Source organism: Manis pentadactyla, chromosome 3 (genome assembly GCF_030020395.1).
Source record: "Manis pentadactyla isolate mManPen7 chromosome 3, mManPen7.hap1, whole genome shotgun sequence".
NCBI lineage: Eukaryota > Metazoa > Chordata > Mammalia > Pholidota > Manidae > Manis > Manis pentadactyla.
Window position 1 is genome coordinate 45,389,624 of NC_080021.1, and position 22,404 is coordinate 45,412,027.

The 22,404-nt window shown below is 36.0% G+C and overlaps 1 protein-coding gene across 2 annotated transcripts in view; it reads right to left on the reverse strand.

Annotated features, from left to right (window-relative positions):
* Positions 1 to 973: 973 nt before the first annotated feature.
* INTS8 (integrator complex subunit 8) overlaps positions 974 to 22,404 on the reverse strand; it is a 57,425-nt gene continuing 35,994 nt past the window's right edge. The window contains exons 16-27 of one of the 2 annotated variants that reach the window (XM_036875296.2): positions 16,417 to 16,538; positions 12,612 to 12,796; positions 12,167 to 12,200; positions 11,467 to 11,523; positions 11,331 to 11,392; positions 8,636 to 8,754; positions 7,420 to 7,523; positions 6,637 to 6,687; positions 5,062 to 5,135; positions 4,918 to 4,982; positions 4,715 to 4,758; positions 974 to 1,168 (exon numbers count right to left, since the gene is read on the reverse strand). In XM_036875296.2, the coding sequence (XP_036731191.2) occupies positions 1,052 to 1,168; positions 4,715 to 4,758; positions 4,918 to 4,982; positions 5,062 to 5,135; positions 6,637 to 6,687; positions 7,420 to 7,523; positions 8,636 to 8,754; positions 11,331 to 11,392; positions 11,467 to 11,523; positions 12,167 to 12,200; positions 12,612 to 12,796; positions 16,417 to 16,538 (1,034 nt within the window). In that variant the 3' untranslated portion in view covers positions 974 to 1,051. Of the gene's footprint in view, positions 1,169 to 4,714; positions 4,759 to 4,917; positions 4,983 to 5,061; positions 5,136 to 6,636; positions 6,688 to 7,416; positions 7,524 to 8,635; positions 8,755 to 9,770; positions 9,891 to 11,330; positions 11,393 to 11,466; positions 11,524 to 12,166; positions 12,201 to 12,611; positions 12,797 to 16,416; positions 16,539 to 22,404 lie in introns of those variants that run through there. The other variant, XR_005022701.2, reaches the window with a different exon arrangement.

A 22,404-nucleotide genomic window follows, 5' to 3' on the forward strand; every position in this document is an offset into this window, starting at 1 on the left:
TTTTTTGATCCAGTGTTACTATTTTTATCTTGATAAACTAGGAATTTTATCATTGGAGTTCTGGACTATAAAAGTATTAGTTTAAAGGGTACAGTACTTGGAATCTAGTTTTAAGATTCTCAAAATTAATACTCTTGACTAGTGCAATTTGGTTCTTAGAAATTAAATTTAAACTTGTTTACAAAGATTTAATTTTGTAATAAGGTGACTAATTACAGTTGCTGTAGCAAGCTATTCTAAAACTTGAATTTTTACAAATGGTGAACTTTAATCTGTTTAACTAGTTTATTTGCCTTGCCATAACCATTAAGGCTTAAATGAACATGGTGTTTAAGCTATGCTCTGAACAGGGGGAATACCAAAGAAATTATAAACAAGATAAATGTTGTGGCTCCTCCTTGGGGCTTTGACATAGGTTGCTTTATAATTTATATATCACAATTTGGGTAAAAAACTTTGGTATCCTCTCAAACTATTTATATGAGAAAGCCACTTTATTACTCTAAGATATCCCTAAGGATTTTTTTTTTAGTGTGACTAAGGCTTTATTTATATTTGCAAAACTGTTTTAAGGTCCTTTTTAAATTCCTACATTATGAGTTAAGAATAGTGTCAAAGTGATAAAGCTTAACACTTGACCTAAACTATTTCCTTAAGGCATAGAAGTAGTAAATGTATACTGACTCCTACAAATTTATTTATTTTTTTAAAAAAAGTAAGAATTTGCTGTATATAGGCTAGCTACTTTCAGTTTTTTTAAAAATGAAATTTCAACCTCAAATGTGGACTTAATTAGAAAACAAATTATACTGGATTTCTAGTTTATTCTAGTACTAGGTATGTAAATCTCTTCTTCCTTTGAAGAAATTATCAATTTAGCTATTGTTATGGTATGAAGTCTTCTGTATAGTTTTTGGTTTTAAACTAATGCTTCAGTATTTTGTCTGAAAACACCACTAAGTACGTACATATGTATTATATAAACTTAATCTTTTAATACTGTTTTAGCCCATTGTTTAAAAATAAAAGTTGAAAAATTTTAACTAACTGCTTAAAAGTAAAGTTTTGCCATTGCTTGGAGAAACTTTTTTTTCCTTCTCTGTGCTGCCAGTTGTAACACTTCTTCTGGGTTGCTTGCATTCAATTCTGTCTGGCCGATGGCTTTAATCTTAAAAAACAGAAAAGTGATATTAAAAGTCTCTGTCAAAGTCTTGCTAGTATACATAATCATTAAACTAACTTTGTTAACACATAGGTAGTTTTATATTAACTGAACCTCTAATTATAAATACTAAGAGATGTGGAAGAAATTAACAAAGACTGACTAGAGTAACACTTAAGAAAAAGATCACTTGCCGAACAATAGTTTATGGAATTACAATAGTCTTCCCCAAGGTTGCTATTTCAGTTATCCCTGGCCTAACACTATGTCACAATGCCTACTTCCGTCATTCCCCTCACTTTATCTCAAGTAGGCCTTTTATCATCACACTTATATAAGGTCAGTCCAGTAATATTCTGAAAGAGACCATATTCTCATACCTTTTATTACAATGTATTAAATTGTCTTTAGTTGTTAATCTCTTACTGTGCCCAAATTATATACTGTATAGGAAAAAACATAGTATATATAGGTTTCAGTACTACCTGTGGTTTCAGGTATCCACTGGAGGTATTGAAACATTCTCTGCATATAAGGGGGGACTACTGTATCTTCAGTAACAATAAATTCATGTAAGTTTGACTAAAAATATCAGTAAATAAGGCTCCTACAAAACAGTTTGAAAAAGTAAAATTTCATATTTCAGATCTTCACTTTTTTAACGTGCAAAAGCAGCTAGCTGCTCAACACTATAACATCATATAGCGACTCATTTCTTTCATGATTAGAAATACCATATGCCTACTAAAATTCTGTAGCATTATTCTGCCATGGAATGTTTTATGAGAGCATATTTTAGGACCTTAGAATTACCTTTAGATAAAACAAACAAGTAGAACTTCTTTAAACAAGGACTATACTGATATGTAGCCTGAAGGGAGCTAAGACTATTCAGAGATGAGCCTTAGGTTAGGGGAGTAGGAGGAATTGTTACAGGGTGGCATTTCAGTATGAAAGAATGCATGTGGAAAAGCCTGGTAGTGAGGTATAACTAAAGACTTGTTTCAAACAAAATATCCCAAAAAGGACTGGTTATAAAAGTCTCAAGTGTAAGTTGAAATAGGAGCCAGATATTTGAGAGAAATAATATATCCCATGTGGTTAGAAATCGAAACCATGAATAGATGAGAGAATGTAGGGCAATCAGAAAATAACCCAAGGACTAACTTCTTGGGGAAAACAAATTTAAGGGGTAGACAGAGGGAGATAGTCACAAAGAAGAAAAGACAGAACAGTCAGGGGAAGAACTGGGCAAAAATGATGTTGGAAGCCAAAATAGAGAATTTCAAGGAGGAAGAAGATGTAAACAACAGGATGAGGACTGAAAGTATCCACTGGCTTTGGCATTTGCTGACCCTTGAGAGTGGTGCTGGATAGAAGTCAAACTGCGGTTTAAAAAACTAGGAAGAGAAGGGATAAGAGAGAAGTGGAGGCAGTCAAAGTTTTTAAGGATGAAACAGTTCATAGGCTATGGGAGAGGTGGACAATATGGGAGAGGAGAGAACTAAACGGTCACTGAAGGGACAGAATCAAAAGCATAAAAACCTGCCTTCATCAAGGAGTAGCATGATTTTTTATTAAACGTTTGGGCTTAATGATGAGTACAGCCATAGGTTATTTTAAAGGTGGAAATGGACTTCAAAGGAATTTGAAGCTGGTACTCACGGGGCCACAATTCCCAAGACTGTAACTTCCATGAGGACAGGAGCTGGTCGTTTTTTTTTTCCTGGTCTACTCCAAACACAGGCAAGGAAGTATGGGAAAGAGAGAGTGGACAGGAGACTTAACGGGGAAGTCTGAAACAGTCCCTGAAAAGAATGAGGGGCCAGCTAAGGCTGGACACCGGGATTTGGTAGTGACACCAGTTTACATAGTTGTAAGGATTTTCTCCAACAGGACTCAGTGGCTCAGGAAAAAAAGGCACACATTTTTTAACTGACTCAGGGTTAGGACTTTTCCAGGTGAGGTGAAAGACAAAAAAGAGATGCTAAAAGTATTGATCAGAATAGTTCTGACAGTTGACCATAGCTTGCAGGGGTCTCCAAATCTAGTTTTTCATCAGAACTACATGGGACACCTAAAAAACTGGATTCCAGGGCCTCAAATCAACTAAATCAGCATCTCTGAGAGTGCACACACGGGTTTGGCTGTGTTCAAGGTAAGGAGGGAAAGTGGGGGAAGTGGGAGGGGGCTGACGGACTAGGGGAAAATTGGTCTTGAATTTGGACAAGTCACTGATCATGGGAGCTAGGAAGTAAAAGAAGGACAGATTACTGGCAGAGAGATCTGTAGAACAATTCTGACTGACAATAAGGCATGGCTATGGGTGTTAGTGGCTAATGCAGAGTAAAGGTGACAATGGAACCTGTAAAGCTAGTGATGTTGGGTAAGTTGATCACATATCTTTTGATGCTAACCAGGAGGTTGGTTAGATGAGCTAGTAAAGAGGTAGGTATATGCTTCTAAGGAGAAAGGTCTTTAAAATGATAGAAGTAGAGATGGTTTGGAAATAGCACTGGGAACATTTCAGTATTGTCTTCCAAGCACTGAATAAATTGGAAATGGAAGCATGAGTAGCCTCCAGTGAAGTAGAGCTGGCTTCATGCTCTTTTTCCTCTTTGTTTTTTAAAGATGTTATATTCTGTTTCATCTAAGTAATGGTCATACAGTTAAGTCTAAGTACAAAGCTTTAATAGACACTTCATAAGCAGCATATACTTCTGTTAATACGAGTGAAAGAGTAAAGAAAATATCTGTGGTGATCCTAATGCAGCAAATGCTGGGCAAATAACAATGGTCATAAAATTTATAATATATAGTGGCTTATAAGTCAAATTTAAGTAATTAATCTATTCAGCAACTCTTAGGCATCTATTATGTGCCAGGCACCATTCTAGGTATCAGCTATGACAAAACCAAGTCCCTACCTTCATGGAGAAATAGTCAAAAAATAAGTAAGTATACAGTAAGTCAAATACAGATGAACTGCTATAGAGAAAACATTTTAAAGGAAAATGCGAATAATGGTATTGGAGGGAAAAGGGGGAGAGAGACTGCTATTTTATAAAATGGTCAGGAAAGGATGATCACCAAGAAGGTGGCATACGAGGAGAGCCCTAAGGGAGGTTAAAGCATGTTCCCAGAAGAGAAAACTTCAAAGACCCTTCAGTAGTGAATGTTCTTGGAACGTTCAAATAATAGCAGGGGTGTTGGTGTAGCAGAAGCTGTGGTAGTTGGTACAGTCCCAAGGGGGAAGGTTGGATGAACAGCTAGAGGTGAAGTCATACATGGCCTTGTAGACCACTGTTAAGGACCCTGACGTGGGAAACCACTTGAAGATCTGAAGCAAAGAGGACACAATCGAACATTTTAACATAAAATTTAGTTAAAAGCTCACATTATCAAAATAGCATCTTTAAAAAAGTAAACAGATAACCACACTCTGGCAGTAACTAGTCACACAAGGTCTTTTTTTGTTGGTCCAAATCTCAACAATGTTCTAGTATCAGGGAAATTAAGTACATCACTGAAGAAAGGCATAAAGTAACTTACTGCAATTTGTCTTTTATCTGTTTCTCCTCTTTTATGATGAAGATCTAAACGAATCAGTTAAGAATAATAAATCTGATACTATTAAATACCACAATAGACTCTCAACTCTTTCAGTTTTAATTTACAAAATACACAGTACTGTATACTTCTTTAATTTATGGAAATTATCTGTTCTAATATCACATATGTTGCTAAAAGGATACAAGTCAAGTATTCCAAAATGGTAACATCCCATATGTAGTCATAGTAGGAGTCCATAGCATCATGACTAAAAAATAGAATTCAGTTACTACTTCTTTCTTAGGCAGAAAAATTTCACGTCATTTAATTTTAAAAATCATTCATACCTGTTTTGTTCCTGCAGTGATTTAAAGGCTGTTTTGTAGTCAATTTCTCTGAGGAACTGACATAAAATTGCCACCTATATAAACAAGGATTTGAAAATAGTTTCAACAATGACTCTCTTAGTTTTGGAGGGGTAATTTCTAAATGATTCTTATATCAAGAATATATTATTTACAAGGCCTTGCAGATTACTCTGAGTGGATGAGTTCATATTTATGGATTCCATCCGATTTTAACTGCAAGAACTTTTATACAAGTGTTTGCCCAATATTTTATCCATTGGTGACCTAAATCATTAATTTTCTGAGCTTTGTTTATTTGAATGAGAAGCTGGCAAAAAGCCAGTTCTGAAAACTGAACAGAATGGAAAACCGCAAAACAAAAGTATCATGACATTCAAGGACATACAGATCATGCAATTAAATCTTTCATAGCTGGCAAGCACAGCAGCTCATTTTGGCAAAACTTAGACTGTCAGTCTGCACAACAGAAAATATATCCATTTCAGTCAAGTATGTAGGTCATTATGCTGATCTCTCTTAAAAATATTTTTAATCTTTTAATTCACGAACTATAAAATTCACCCTTTTAGACTGTACAATTCAGTGGTTTTTTTAGTATATTCACAATGTTGTAAACCATCACCAGTATCTAATTCCAAAACATTTGTTACCCCCCACAAAAACTCTGTGCCCATCAGCAGTGCCCTCCATTTCACTTCCCTCCAGTATCTGGCAGCCACTAATCCACACCAACTCTACAGATTTGCATATTCTGGACATTTTATATGAACAGAATCATACAATACAAAGCCTTTTGTATCTGGCTTTTGTTAGTCAATGTAATATTTCCAAGATTCATCACTACTGTAGCATGTATCAGAACTTCATTCCTTTTTATGGCTGAAAATTATTCCACTGTATGGATATAGCAAATTTTATTTATCCATTCATCAGTTAATGAACACTTGAGCTGTTTTCACTTTTTGGCTATTATGAATAATGCTGCTATAAACATTCACATACAAATTTGCTGTGGGCGTATGGTTTCAATTTTCTTGATTATATACCAGGAATGGAATTGCGAGGTGATATGGTAATTCTACGTTTAAATTTTGAGAAACTACAAAACTTTTCCAAAATAGTTGTCTAATTTTATATTCCTACCAGCACATAAAAGGGTTCCCATTTCTCCGCATCTTCACCAGCATTTCTTACTGTCTTGCAGGTATAGCCATCTTAGTTGAGCCTGAGTAGTATCTTGTGATGTTGATTTGCATTTCCCTAAGGACTAATGTACATACCTACTCTTCAATATTAAAAAAAAAAATTGAGAATGCTGCTTTTCGACCTAGGCTCAAAAACCAATGTTTCCTAGTTCATACTTTCATTTTAGGTAAAATTCTATAAACTCCTAAAAAATTTTAAATACACCAAATTCCTCAACACCATAAATTCAAGCAATTATTATATGGAAAATAAATAAAAGCTACTTCCCAGTCCAATGCTTTATATGTTATAAATGCTAATATAGTATAAACTCTAGAATATGAAGGAATCATAACATTGTAAGCTAACCTGTGTGTGGCAATTCAGCAAAGAACAGCACTTAATCATTCGTTTTATTACCTACAAAAACAAAACTCTTGATTATTTTCAAAAACTAGTTAACCTATTTAACCAAAGACAATTTTAACAAATGTACCACTCTGATGTGGGATGTCAGTAGTGGGACAGATTGTGCATGTTTGGGGATGGAGTATATGAGAATTCAGTTTTTTTTCACTCAATTTTGCTGAGAATCTAAAAAATACAACTTCTCAATTTCTAAAATACTAGTTCACTAAAAATTTTATCTCAAAAGGCATTTATTGTTAAGTTTTAAAAAATGTCACTTACTCAATGATATGATGGCCTAAACCAAAAGAAAGAGCAATACATACCAAAAGAAAATTAACAAAATTTGAGATTTAAGAGACACAATCAATATGCTTTGAAGGCTAACTGGATGTTGGTGGGAGAATCAGTTAAAGAGGACACTCAAGATTTGGACTTAGTTAATTTAACTCAAATAGTTAAAATGAGGTGTTTGGTAAATTGGGTTGGTTTTTTGTTTTTTTGGTAGGGGAAGACCAGTAAAGTAAGATGCTGAAATCAGTTTGGGGCAGACTGAGTTTTAGGTGTTTTGTGGAAATCTAAGTGGCTATGGGCACTGGATATATGGAGAGCAATTTGGTCTAAAGCAATCAATTTGGGAGTTACCACCACATACATGGAAATTAAAAAACTCACCCAAAAGGAGGCCCAGGAAGAATATTTAAAGACAGACAAGGAGAAAGAGAACCCACAAAAATAATCTACCTGGTCTGTATAAACATCAGGGGGCACAGCCTTATTAAAGAAATCAGAACACACAGCTCCTGCCTGGAGGTAATAGTGAAGAGCTGCTGAATACTGATTTGTTGCTGAAATACAAAACAGGATAAAGAATTACCTATCACTAGATACAACAGTTGGAAAAACAGACAGAGCCTCTTTGGTAATGTGTCAAGTATTATTTCATAGGTTGGCAAAAACAGATTCAAACCACAGATGTAGGTAGGGACAGTACTTATCCAGGACAACACTGAGAATAACTGCCTTTATTATTTTTTTGAACCACTTTAAAGAAGTTATGTAATAGATTCTTTGCCTTCTAAAACTGTTTAGCCAAAAATTTAACTAGGATTTCTTATCAAACTTACTAATACAGAATTTAGTATTTGGAGGTATTTATTTTCCAAATATCCATACTAGAAACACCTTAATTTCTGAGGTAGTTTATAATCAGCCAATCTATTCTGAATATAGATATTAAAATTGGTAATAAATTCCTTTGGGGGCAGGTGAAAATGAGCATTAAAATTGGCAATTATTTGCTTCAAAGGTAATCCAGGACACAGTAGGACATCATAGGGGAGAGTATAGATGGAATGAGACTAGTGCTGAGTGACTACATGCATGGCAGATACATGGGAGTTCACTATACTATTCTATTCTATTTTGAACTTTCTCTTAAAAAAAAAAACCAGCTCCTAAAAAACTGAACCTGAAATATCAGTCAGAAATTTTATTTGATCTGTTATAGTAACAGAAATATTGGAAATTTGATATCAAGTTGGAAAATCTATTACAAATAACTAGAGGTATGGGAGGATTAGGAATCTATTTCTAAGTATATAAATAATTACCAAGAGTGGACAGATTTAGAACTTTTAAAAAGCCACTTTGCAAGCTAAAACGTTAACTCGTTTCTCAAAAATGTTTTATCAACTTATTAAACAGTCACTATTTTTAAAAAACAGAAAAAGTGTTGTCAGCATGAAATTAAAAGTATCTGAACCAAAGGCTATACACAGAAAAACACATAACATTTCACAATTACAGTTTTATTCTCTTAATTTTATCTAGGAAGAAGTTAGATAATGTGAAAAACACGACTTCAGTTTAGTCAAGTGTTATAATAAGATGTATATTTATTTTCACTTGTAAAAATGCCACAAAAATGGAACACAAAGCAGCCATACATCTCACTTACCAAAATAAATGTCTGCCTGAATAATTAACCAGGAATGGTTGTTTGGATTTATACTAAGGGCATATCGAACTAGCTCTTTCACTGTGATTGCCACAGCTTCAAAGTCCACTGACTGGAGGCTAAAAGAAAGACAATGAACATTAATTTAAGAGTCTTCATATTTCATATACACATTTATTATAAACAATAACAAAAAGACTTGGCCAAAATTCAGGTGACCATAGTAAATACAATGTTAAGCATTACTAGGAGTAAAAACTGTCAAAACAACTAAGTCTGACAAAGTGTGATAAGCTTTTTATAAGTTGACTACAATCTGATTTTGGTTCCCTTTTTTTTTTTCCAAAATGCCAAAGAAGATAGACCAGACCACCCTAGAAAAGTACAGCTGACCCTTAAACAACACAGGTTTGAACTATGCAGGTCTATTAATATGCAGATACATATTTGATATAAAGAAAATTTTTGGAGACTTTCAACAATTTGAAAAAATTGTTTTTTCTAGCTTATTTTATTCTAAGATAACAGTATATAATACATATAACATACAAAATATGTGTTAACTGACTGTTATTAGTAAGGTCAATGTTAGGCTATTAGTTAAGTTTTTGGAAAGTCAAAAGCTAACACAGATTTTTTACTGTGCAGAAGGTTGGTACCCCCAACCCCTGCATTGTTCAAGGGTCCACTGTACCTTAATATATTTTACAATTTAAAAAGCAAATTAAAGTGGTAGGACAAAACCCATCTCCGCTTTTCACCAACTAAGTATAGACGCCAAAATTTTAAAAGCAAACTGACAAAATGTCCCCAAATAATTTTTAAGTTCTGGTATCTAGAAGTCACAAAAAGCCAGGATTCAAACACTAACAATACTGCTATGTGCCCTTAAATCCCCCTTGTAGCTTCTTGTATCAGTAACTCCCCTGGATTGGAAGTTTCATTGGCCCTCACAGTTAGGCAACTGACCCTCTTCAGTGCATTCAGTAGCCAATAATCAAAAAAAGGGTAGGGAATGGAGCCAGCTGCTCTGAGCTTGCTTAAACCTAGAAGTCTTGAGATACAGAATTAGAAGATGGAACTCTGAAGATAAAAGCTAGGCCAGCACCCAAGAAACACAGCTGATAGCTCCTACCTCCCAGAAGCAGTAAGGCACAGTGGTAGAGAACACAGGCTCTGGATTCAAACACACTTGAGGTTCAAGTCCTGGATCTACCATTTATAAGGTGAACTTGGACAAAGTACCTCTGTTGCCCTGAGGGGTTAGAGTTTACCATGACTTACCAGTGTTCCCAGTATAGTGGGAAATAATTTGTGATATTAGCAAATAACCAATTATTTATTTACAAGTAAATGAGTTAAACTGGTTTATGATATTTTATAGAAATTAACAAAATATTACACGTCTAAGAATTCTGTTTACATAATCAATTTTAAAATAGTAATATTGATCCATGCATCCTCACACTATTCTTGGAGTCAATAAAGAATCTTGCTCAAAAACTTTTTCTGGTCAAACATTTAGTCACATTTTATCTTTTCCTGGTCAATTTATATTAAAGTAATTTTATTGTGAAGATAATGGGTAAGCCTACTATAATATATGCCAGTTCTTTTTCTAAACACCTAGCACAGAGAACATATTAACTTATTTATCTTCACAATTCTGAGGTGGGTACTTTTCTTATATCCATTTTACAGATGAGGAAACTGGCACAGAGAGAGACTTATTCAAGGTCATAATATCTGATAAGTGGACAGACTGGGACTTGAACCATGTTGTCTCATTTATAAACATACATTGAAAAATCAATTATTAGTTTATAGTCTTAGAACAAAGAAGTAACACCAAAGAGGTATTACAACCAACAGTTAGAAAGGCCAAATGCTCTCTACTTGATTCCTGGATTGCTGTCTACTACATCAAATTTTCTATTTTTAAAAAGCTGCCATTAGAATGTTATGGAGTCACTTTTGCCTCATGTGGCATGGTGCACCTTTGGGATGCAAGCCTCAGAAAGTGGAGGGAAGGGTCACTAAAGAAAATTACTCTCTTTCTATTGCCTGCTTACCGACCTATTAAAGTATTTTTTAATCCAAAGATGCCATTAAAAGCAATAAAATAAGGCCAAGACCTGCCCTTCAGACACAAGGTAAGAAGACTTCTTCTTCCCAAAAAAGAACTTTTTCTTTTCCCCCTAAAAAAAATTTCACCCATCATCATATTTGATTCTCAGGTGATCAAAGTAAGGGGAAAGATTTCTTAAAGTAATTAAAGAATATAAGGCAACTAAAAGGGGTTGAGAGCCTCTGATAATCACAGTGTCAGGCACTGTGTTAGACTGACATGGAATTTTTTTTTTAAATCATTTTCAAATAGATCCTTATAAAAGAGAGAAGATGCAAGAAACCTAATAGAAAGTCATTCTTTTATTAGACTCCATTTTCTAATTCTACCCATTGACAAGTCATCACGATCATTAAAGATCTTTATTCTACTTAAGGCTGGTATACCTTAGCTCTTAGTTATGCCTTATCCATATTTTTAGGAAAATAATTACTGTAATAGAGAAACACAAAGTGGACTGTACAATTAACAGATCAAAGCCTCTTAATCAAATTATTCATAGTTATATTAGTCAGCATAGTTTCTAAATAACTTATTTAATAAAACATAAGTTATAATACTTCTTACTTGGGGATGGAAGATGGCCAAATAGAAATGTGTTCTGCTGTAATATCATTCACGATGTCTTCCTTTAAAAAAAAAAAGTTATTAAAAGAAAATTTCTTTTAAAGATTTTTTCTAAATAAAATTATAAAATACTGACCCGAACATTGTGAAGTTTCACAAAGAGTGATAAAATAAGAGTCAAAACCAATGGTTCCTATGAGAAAGAAAACACAGAATCCTTAAATACTACATATATTTTAATATTTCTCCCATCCACCCCAGGGATACCAAGCATTTTCTTTCAAAGGATTCTTACTCTTTTGAAGTTTACCATCTGCTTTAGATTAGTGCACACCAAAGATCAGTTTTATTTTTAATTTCATGAAAGAAATCACAACACACAATTTACACAAAAATTACCACATTTAGATATCTGGCATATGGTGCTCCAGTCCTCACATAACTTTCAAATTGAGTATATAGATCTCTTTCCAACTAATACTTTCGGCTACCTCTAAAAAAATTCATTTTTTATTCCTTAAAATATTTAAAGGATGGAATCTCTGTTATGTGCACTAAATAAATATGACATTAATCCTATCAAACAAAAAAGTTTGGCTTCACACATCTAGCCCTATTATGAAGACTTCTTTACAACTTCCTGTTCCATTCACTTAAACATGATAAAGTAAATACAAAATAAAATTGTTCATTCAGATTATCCCATCCTCAAAAATGATCACTGAATAGGCACATTAACAAATCACTTAAATAATCAGTATGTAAGCACTCAATATTTTTAGTCATATTCCACAAAAATCAGCAATAGTAATTAGATCAATTTTTATAAAACTCACCCGTAATTTTTTGATGAAAGAAAGCAGTTCACTCCTGCAAAACATAAATTTTTGTATGTACATTTAATATCAGAAATTAAAAATAAAATAATGGATGTAATTTTATTCCTAACTCTCCAGTTCCGCATGTATGAAAGAGAATATTCTATTTGTATACTAACCTAATAAAATTTCTTCCGTTTTAATCACATGACATCTTCAGAACTATCCAATTGTAGACACTGTTCATTTTTAATTCAGTTGATTATATAATTAAGTCTCTTAAAATAACATATAAACAGAAAGTATTTCCAAATGTGGTCATTATCAGACATGTCCGTTAGAGATCAGCAACAGCGAATCCTTACATTGTCCATCCTTATGATATATAAGAGTAATGGTAGGTGTTCTTGAAATAGTATGAATAGAATAAATAATAAGTAACAAAAAACTAATAGAAACATACCGATACATTATCCCTAACGTAGATTCCCTCTGCTTTATTAAACTAACTCTGCCATCATTTCCTCGTTTGTGTTGACTGGACACACTACAGATCTGAACAACAACTTCCCAAAGGTCTTTAGCAGTCCGTCTACTTTCTTTAGGGCCTGGAAGTTCTCTGCATGTAGCTGCTAAAAGCTGTCCAAGCTACAACATGAAAAACAAAAGATATACAAAAGATAACTGTAATAACATGTTAGTTCTATTATTAAGGCACACTTGAAGAAAGACAGATAATTGCCCAAATATTCTAAGCACAAGTATTTTATGTTATGCCTTCTATGCAACCACTGAGGAATCTAGAGCTCACTGTGTATGGGCAGATCTGAATCTGACCCAGGGAGAGGATCATCTGGTTCTACCATAATAAACTTCATGGTTTCTGAACAATCACAGTGTAATGAGAACCAAAACAAGTGTAGTCTAATGAGAACAAAATCCAGACAATGTGATTTACTGTATGTGTATGTGATTTACTAAGTGGGAAAAAAAGTTGCTAAATACACATCGAGTTTGATCCCACTGGGCAAGCATGTAACGGAACACACAGACCACAATGTTAACTGCAGTAAAAAGCTCAAACATTAACAGTGCTTACATTTCACAAACACCTTAATCATTAAGCAAAAAAATTTTTAATGAAAAAACAAGGGAAAGAAACACGGAAATTGAAGTTGGCAGAAAAAGGAAACAAGATTTAAAGCAACTTTTCTCTAAGAAAAATGGTAGCAACAGTGGCTGGAGCTACTGCTGATACAAAGTGTCAGAATTAAGGAAGGAAAAATTACTGAAAGTGGTTGTTCTGCATAAAGGCAGCCTTAAGGATCAAAGTGTATATGAAGAACCCAGAAAGAAAGAGTGGAAGACCTAAAAGCAAAAGGCAGAGAAATGACAGGCCCAAAATGTAGAGAAATAAAGGCTTATACCAAATTCAACATTTCTTTTCCTCTATAATTTCAAAGGAAGAAAGGGTCCTTCTATCCTTCTGTTCTTATTAAATCTTACACTTCGTTGCTCTTTTAAACGGTGAAGTGGAAAGGATCATTTCAAGTCCATCAGAAAAACCCCAGCTCCCTAACTGGACCTAGAAAATGTTTATAATGGGGTCCCATTGTTTAAAGTAGCTTCTTTAACAAGGAGGCAGAATTATGACAAAGATGAAAATCCCAATTTTTTGGTACAAAAATTTTTTAAACACAGAAAAATTGAAAGAATAGTTCAGTAAGTACCTGTATATTTGACTTATTATGAATATTCTACCATATTTGCATTATATATCTATCTACACATATTGTTTGTTAAACTATATTAAACTTAGTTGCAGCCATATTTCACTGCTAAATAGTTTAACATGCATCTGCTAAGGACAAAGACATTCTCCTACAGAACCACATCTCCAAGATCACTTCTAAGAAAATGTTCAAGAATCCTACTGCTTCCTAAAGGTAGTTAAAAATGGTGTAAAAACCTTAGCTATGCCATATGAATGGAAATCAAGGTTTCATGTCCTAGTAGTCTGTTTCATTCTGAATGCCTACTGAACAGTCTTTTATGACAGTTAGGATCACAATATACACGACTATTTACGACAGTACAATGCAGGGCTATTGCAGCTTCATCTCAAATTCATTTTCTGTTGTCAGGGTACACATACTTAGCTGAAGCTCACACTATTAAGTAGGTAAATTTACTTAAAAAGTATTTTCGAGGTCTTAGGCCACGAGCCAACTGAATTCCACAAACATTCTTGAGCATCTACTATGTGCTGGCATCAAGTAAAGCACTGCAAATATAAAAATTAACTACCTCAAAAAAAAAATTAACTGTCCTTAAGAAGCTGTTTTGTAGGGAGGACAGATAGGTGAACAAATAACTTTCACAACACAAGCACAAAAAAAAAGGCACGTCCACAGTACAACAGAAGCAGGACTAGTATAGAAGCAACAAGAGGAGTAAGTGATTTACCTGTTTGCAGAGAAAGGAACATGGGAAAGCCTAAAAGAAACCACACGCAAGCAAAAACAGGAAGGGCATCCAGCTAAGTGAACCAACAGCACATGCATACATGCGGAGGGGCGAGGAAGACTGGGACCTGTGAATACCCCCGTCCTGCCAGCACAGAGCAGGGAAAATGAAACGGGGGAGAAGAAGTTTCTGCACCTTAAAAGACTTGCAGATCATATTTCAAACACTGATCTTTACCTTACACTATAACTACTATTACCAGCACCTCTGTCTCCTCGTCCTAGCTGGTCTTTTATAATCCAAGTAAAGGTTTAAAATCCTGTGCACTTTCCAATATACTCCACTGCCTCCCATCGTGATCCACAGGGAAAACTGGATAGTTGTGTACTTGCAGGAAGATAAAACTCGCTCGGGATTAGGCTACCTACAACACAACCTCCCATGCCCTTCCACTCTACAGGCCCTCAAACACGGGCACACCTCTCCTGCTGCATGGCTCCTCAGAATTCACAGGGAAGAGAAGCAAAAAGGGAAGCTACTATACTGTCATAACACTGAACAAGCTACAACTCTAAGTGGAAATGCTCATCTTGGGACAGAATGGTTTCTCTCAACCAGAAGCTTACAAAGACTAAGAAGAGACCACGGGACATAATCACACAAGTACTACAGGTATTAGGACCCATCTCAGAAGTTCGCTAAAAGAACTATAATCCAATATCTGAAATCCCAAAGAGAAGGATGATTCATGTATGACAACAAATTGTTATCAACAATTGTAAACAAGTCAAAAAGGAGGAAAAACATAAGAAATCAATAAATCTTCAAAACATTGAAATGAAATGAGCTCAGTTTTTAAAAGGACATACATGGAATAGGAAGAAACAATAACAAAGACAAATGTAAAAAGGTGATACAGCCTTCCTAGAGTCCCCAGGTAACAGTAACTTAAGGGGCTAGGTAACAGATGAAGAGGAAGGCAGATGAAGAACAGAAAGTAGTAACATAAACACTACAAAAAGGCTAAGGAAAGCTAAATGACTCAACGTACACCAAAAAATGTTGAAACACTACATGTTCTCTTGTTTTAACTATAACACCAGAAAGAGAGAACAGCTCGCTGCTTATTCAGGATATACATAATATTAACCTGAAGAACACAATCTCAGGGAAATCCTGCAGTCCCTCTTTATTTTTGATATTTCTTCACTCAGAAGTATTTTCAGTTGCACAGCACATATATCATTAAGAAAGGATAATTAAAAAAACACATCAATTCACTGAATGAATTCTTTCATACAGGTGTAACTATTAATAACAAACCTGTACACCAGTAAGAATCAAGCACATCAAACTTAGAAAAGTAAAATCGGCTCTATAGAAGGGTAAGGTGTTCACATGCAAAATGGGCAGCAGTGCATCCCTGATGGCTCCACCAGCTCACATCCAGGCACACCTGTGCATTCCTGTGCTTAAAACGCAGATTTGATTTTATCAGTCAAAGCAAGAAATACTGACTAATCTCTCACTAGCTTAGGCTTATACCCAATGCTATCTGTTAACTAAACAATTTTTTGCTTGTATTTTCATGAACTGTAGGGTATTAGAGAAAAACATGGGAGAGGGCAAACTAAAGTGCCTGAATTATCTAGAACTATACCTTCAACTAAAGCCAACAAGCAGTTGTCCAATCTTACATTGTATCGTAGAAATTAGATGGTTTCCCTAAATAGTACCGACCTAAAGAAACAGGTACAATAATTCCATCCTGATAATCTTCTTATTTATTAAACACAAATTACCTTTACATATGGATTACTCTGAAGCAGAAATGCAGGAACCTGCAGTGTAAGGTATTCATTTTCCCTCCAATTTAACATAAAAGCAACACACTCCTCAGCAATAACCTGACGAAGAGGAATATCTAAAAAGCAAACAAGAAAATAGCTGGAATTACCATCATAACATTAAAGTGAAAACAAAGCAAGAATGTAATCAGATTTCAGCTCAACAAATTAGAAGTAATAGTTACAGATGAAAAAATAGAAAACACCAACATTTTAGATTTTTCTCTAAGAAGCTTAACATTTCCCAACAATAGACTGCCATGGTACTCACTATTAATCCAAAGTTATCTACTAATACATCCTAATTAAGATGCAGACCACTCCACTATGGAAATCTGAGTCTGTACCTATCCTCTAAAATACATAATTCAAATGAGCAGAGAACAAATACACAAACAAAACAAGTACAAAATGGTAAGGCATAAACTTTAGCACACTTCGAGTGCAGAAATAGGTAAATCATACAAATACAACTGAAACAAATCTGAGATAATGTATCACTTTTAATAATCTTCTGATTAAAATGTAATACTCATAAGGGACAAGTCATTCATTGTCAAAAAATTTTTTGCTGTACCAGAAACAATTTTAAGTAAAAATAAAAGTAATGAGAAAAAAATCACTCAGAATTGTTTTGAACATTATTTCCTTTGAAGTAATTATTAAATATACCTTACTGTTAAATATATTGTGAAATTTTACAGCTCAAAGTATATAATATTCAGGTTTTAAGTACTTCAGCAAAAAGGAAAAGAAACCCCTCTGGATGCTAAATAACAATGTTAAGACTTAGAATGAAGAGAGCTATTAAACTTCTCGAGTACCTATATTTTTCAGTCTTCTAAAATGACTGTGCCTGTGGCTATTTATATCTCTCACCTTATTCCAAAAAAGGATTTGAGATGACAAAAAGAGGTATGGGAGCACAGCAGAATAAGATAAAAATAGATCATTTGCATCATCTTTTTAAAGAAGGAATGAAGACATAAGTAAAATTAGTATCTCAAATGCACATGTTATTGAGTTCCGTGTATTTGCCAAAAAAACGCCACACAGCATTTGGCTCCAAGGCTTCCTTTATTCACCCAGAACTCCCCATTAGTAATATAGCAATGGTTCTAAAGATGAATCAGCATCTGAGGAGTAAAGTACCAAATACAGCCTGAGAGGCAGTGATCTGTAGATAACTTCCCTTTATGCACCTGCAGTAAGTGGCAGTAATAACCATACATTCATTATCAGTAAGTGTAGTCATATGCGGGAATAGGCAACCAGAGTAGGCCTAAACAGATTTGTTGAAATTCAAAGAACATAACAAGGACCTGAGTCTCAACAGAAGGCTATCTTTTAATACAAAAGTATTAAAAGTTGGGATCTCTCCCAAAAGATATGATTGGTTTTAGAATAATTAATTTGTGGACCTTATTTCTATCATAACTGAAATGTTGGATCTGTTGTCAGTTAAAGGCACCTCTCGTTCCTAATATAAAGCAAGGTAAACCCATGTAAAAGAGAGCTTCTCTGTGTTCTATACAAGGCATGCCTCTAACTCATTCAAAACTGGCGCAATTTAACCAACAACAATTTTTTTTCCTTAAAAAAGGAGGGAGAGAAAAAAACAAGGAGGGAGAGAAATTCAGATGGCCAACAGACACATGAAAGGATGCTCCACATCACTAATCATCAGAGAAATGCAAATTAAAACCACAATGAGATATCACCTCACACCAGTGAGGAACGCCACCATCCAAAAGACAAACAACAACAAATGTTGGCGAGGGTGTGGAGAAAGGGGAACCCTCCTACACTGCTGGTGGGAATGTAAACTAGTTGAACCATTTAGAAAGCAGTATGGAGGTTCCTCAAAAAGCTCAAAATAGAAATATCATTTGATCCAGGAATTCCACTTCTAGGAATTTACCCTAAGAATGCAGCAGCCCAGTTTGAAAAAGACATATGCACCCCCATGTTTATTGCAGCACTATTTACAGTAGCCAAGAAATGGAAGTAACCTAAGTGTCCATCAGTAGATGAATGGATAAAGAAGATGTGGTACATATACACAATGGAATATTGTTCAGCCACAAGAAGAAAAGAAATCCTACCATTTGCAACAACATGGATGGAGCTAGAGGGTATTATGCTCAGTGAAATAAGCCAGGCAGAGAAAGACAAATACCAAATGATTTCACTCATCTGTGGAGTATAAGAACAAAGAAAAAACTGAGGGAACAAAACAACAGCAGACTCACAGAACCCAAGAATGGACTAACAGTTACCAAAGGGAAAGGGACTGGAGAGGATGGATGGGAAGGGAGGACTAAGGGGGTGGGTGGGGGAAGAAAGGGGGCATCACGATTAGCATGTATAATGTGGGCAGAGGCACAGGGAGGGCTGTGCAACACAGAGAAGTAGTGATTCTACAGCATCTTACTACGCTGATGGACAGTGACTGTAAAGGGGTTGTGGGAGGAACTTGATACAGGGGGGAACCTAGTAAACATAACATTCCTCAAGTAACTGTAGATTAATGATACCAAAATAAAGAAAAATAAAATAAATCAAAAGTAGGGAGGAAAAGGTAGCATATGACACTTCTTTACACCCTCTCTCAATCCAGATCCACAGAGATATCATCCTACCACCCCCAGCTCTCACAGCAGCACTGGAGAGTACAGCCATATAAGCCTCAGAGCCGGGGGTCAATGCTGACTTCAGGTGACTTAAACTGTAATGGAGACTCAGTCAAAGACAGGAAACTGTGCCTGTGGGGGAAAAAAAATAATTTTCTTGTTCCTCCAAACAATACATTACAGCCTTTGTCTCATTTTAAACACTGTGTATAAGAACAAGCTATGGGACAGGTTCCTGAACATTCAATAGCAAGGAATTTACACAAATTATGTGCAGAGATAGGAGTCTCAGACCAAAAAAAAAGTGAAAAAGGTGATGCTCCAAACTACTTAAAACGCCAAAAAGATAGTACAAATAAACTATAATTACTTAAAGGCATTTCCAGGAGAGGGGCGGAAGATGGTGGCGTGAGTAGAGCAGCGGAAATCTCCTCCCAAAACCACATATATCTATGAAAATATAACAAAGACAACCCTTCCTAGAATAAAGACCAGAGGACACAGAGCAAAACCAAAAGTTTCTGTGATGACTGCCCTTGTACTGTTCACCATGTAACTTATTCACTATGTAAGAATTTGTTCTCCATGTAAGAACTTGTTCGTTATGCTTCAGAAGATTGGAGAATGACGAAAATTAGGCTTGGGGTGGATTAATGATTGTGCATTGAGCATTGACTCCCCTATACAGAATTTTATTGTTGTTAACAACCATTTGATCAATAAATATGAGAGATGCCCTAACAACAACAACCAAGAAAAAGTACACACTTCCAATTGTAAAATAAATAAGCAACCGGGATGTAATGTATAGCATAAGGAATATAGTCAAAATATTGTAACAACTTGGTATGGTGATAGCTGGTACTTAGAATTATCATGTATATAAATGTTGAATCACTGTGTTGTACACCTGAAACTAATGTAATGTAATACTGTGTGTCAACTACCCTTCAATAAAAAATAATTATCCAAAAAAAAAAAAAAAAAAAAAAACCAGAGGACACAGGACAATATCCAGACCACATCCGCACCTGAGGGAACCCAGCGCCTCGCGAAGGGGGTAAGATACAAGCCCCGGCCCCGCGGGAGCCGAGTGCCCATCCCCCCAGCTCCCGGCGGGAGAAGAGCAGGCAGAGCGGGAGGGAGACGGAGCCCAGGACTGCCGAACACCCAGCCCCAGCCATCCGGGCCAGAGTGCAGGGCGCTCGATACTAGGAAAACAGGGCAGCAAGAACAGTGAGCAGGCACTGGAGGCTGGGAACCAGAGGACATAAGCAAAGCGCGCGACCATTTTTTTTTTGCTTTTTTGCTGTTTTGTTTTGGCAAGCGCTTTTTGGAAGTCTTAAAGGGATAGGGACCCCAATACTAGGGAAACAGGGCAGAAAGACCAGTGAGCAGAGGCCTGAGGCTGGCACCGGAGAATAAAGAAAAACGAATAACCACCTTTTTTTTTTTTTTTAATTAAAAACTTTTTTTTTTAATTAAAAAATTTTTTTTTCTTCTTTTTTTTTTTTTGGTGGTGGTTGTTTTGTTTTGGCGGATGCTTTTTGGAAGTCTTAAAGGGGCAGGGCGGGTCACTTAATCCAGAGGTAGGGAATCCGGGATCTCTGGGCACCCTAACCCCTGGGCTGCAGGGAGCAGGGAGGCCCCGTACGGAGATAAATAGCCTCCCAGCAGCTCCTGCTCCAACGCGACTCCACCATTTTGGAGTAGCTGCCCGAGCCAGGCCACGCCCACAGCAACAGCTGAGATTAACTCCATAGCAGCCGGGCAGGAAGCAGAAACCCTATCTGTGCGCAGCTGCGCAGCACAAGCCACTAGAGGCCGCTGTTCTCCCAGGAGAGGAGGGCCACCCACAAACCAACAAGAAAGGAAGTCCTTCCAGCCGTCACTGGTCCCAGTTCTGCAGACTATTCCTATCACCATGAAAAGGCAAAGCTACAGGCAGACAAAGATCACAGAGACAACACCAGAGAAGGAGACAGACCTAACCAGTCTTCCTAACAAATAATTCAAAATAAGAATCATAAACATGCTGACAGAGATGCAGAGAAATACGCAAGAGAAATGGGATGAAGTCCGGAAGGAGATCACAGATGCCAGAAAGGAGATTGCAGAAATGAAACAAACTCTGGAAGGGTTTATAAGCAGAATGGATAGAATGCAAGAGGCCATTGATGGAATTGAAATCAGAGAACAGGAACGCATAGAAGCTGACATAGAGAGAGACAAAAGGATCTCCAGGAATGAAACAATATTAAGAGAACTGTGTGACCAATCCAAAAGGAACAATATCCGTATTATAGGGGTCCCAGAAGAAGAAGAGAGAGGAAAAGAGATGGAAAGTATCTTAGAAGAAATAATTGCTGAAAACTTCCCCACACTGGGGGAGGAAGTAATCGAACAGACCACGGAAATACACAGAACCCCCAACAGAAAGGATCCAAGAAGGGCAACACCAAGACACATAATAATTAAAATGGCAAAGATCAAGGACAAGGAAAGAGTGTTAAAGGCAGCTAGAGAGAAAAAGGTCACCTATAAAGGGAAACCCATCAGGCTAACGTCAGATTTCTCAACAGAAACCCTACAGGCCAGAAGAGAATGGCATGATATATTTAATACAATGAAACAGAAGGGCCTTGAACCAAGGATACTGTATCCAGCACGACTATCATTCAAATATGACGGTGGGATTAAACAATTCCCAGAAAAACAAAAGCTGAGGGAATTTGCTTTCCACAAACCACCTCTACAGAACATCTTACAGGGACTGCTCTAGATGGGAGCACTCCTAGAAAGAGCACAGCACAAAACACCCAACATATGAAGAATCGAGGAGGAGGAACAAGAAGGGAGAGAAGAAAAGAATCTCCAGACAGTGTATATAACAGCTCAATAAGCGAGCTAAGTTAGGCAGTAAGATACTAAAGAGGCTAACCTTGAACCTTTGGTAACCACGAATTTAAAGCCTGCAATGGCAATAAGTACATATCTTTCAATAGTCACCCTAAATGTTAATGGGTTGAATGCACCAATCAAAAGACACAGAGTAAGAGAATGGATAAAAAAGCAAGACCCATCTATATGCTGCTTACAAGAAACTCACCTCAAACCCAAAGACATGTACAGACTAAAAGTCAAGGGATGGAAAAACATATTTTAGGCAAACAACAGCGAGAAGAAACAGGAGATGCAGTACTAATATCAGACAAAATAGACTTCAAAACAAAGAAAGTAACAAGAGATAAAGAAGGAACTACATAATGATAAAGGGCTCAGTCCAACAAGAGGATATAACCATTCTAAA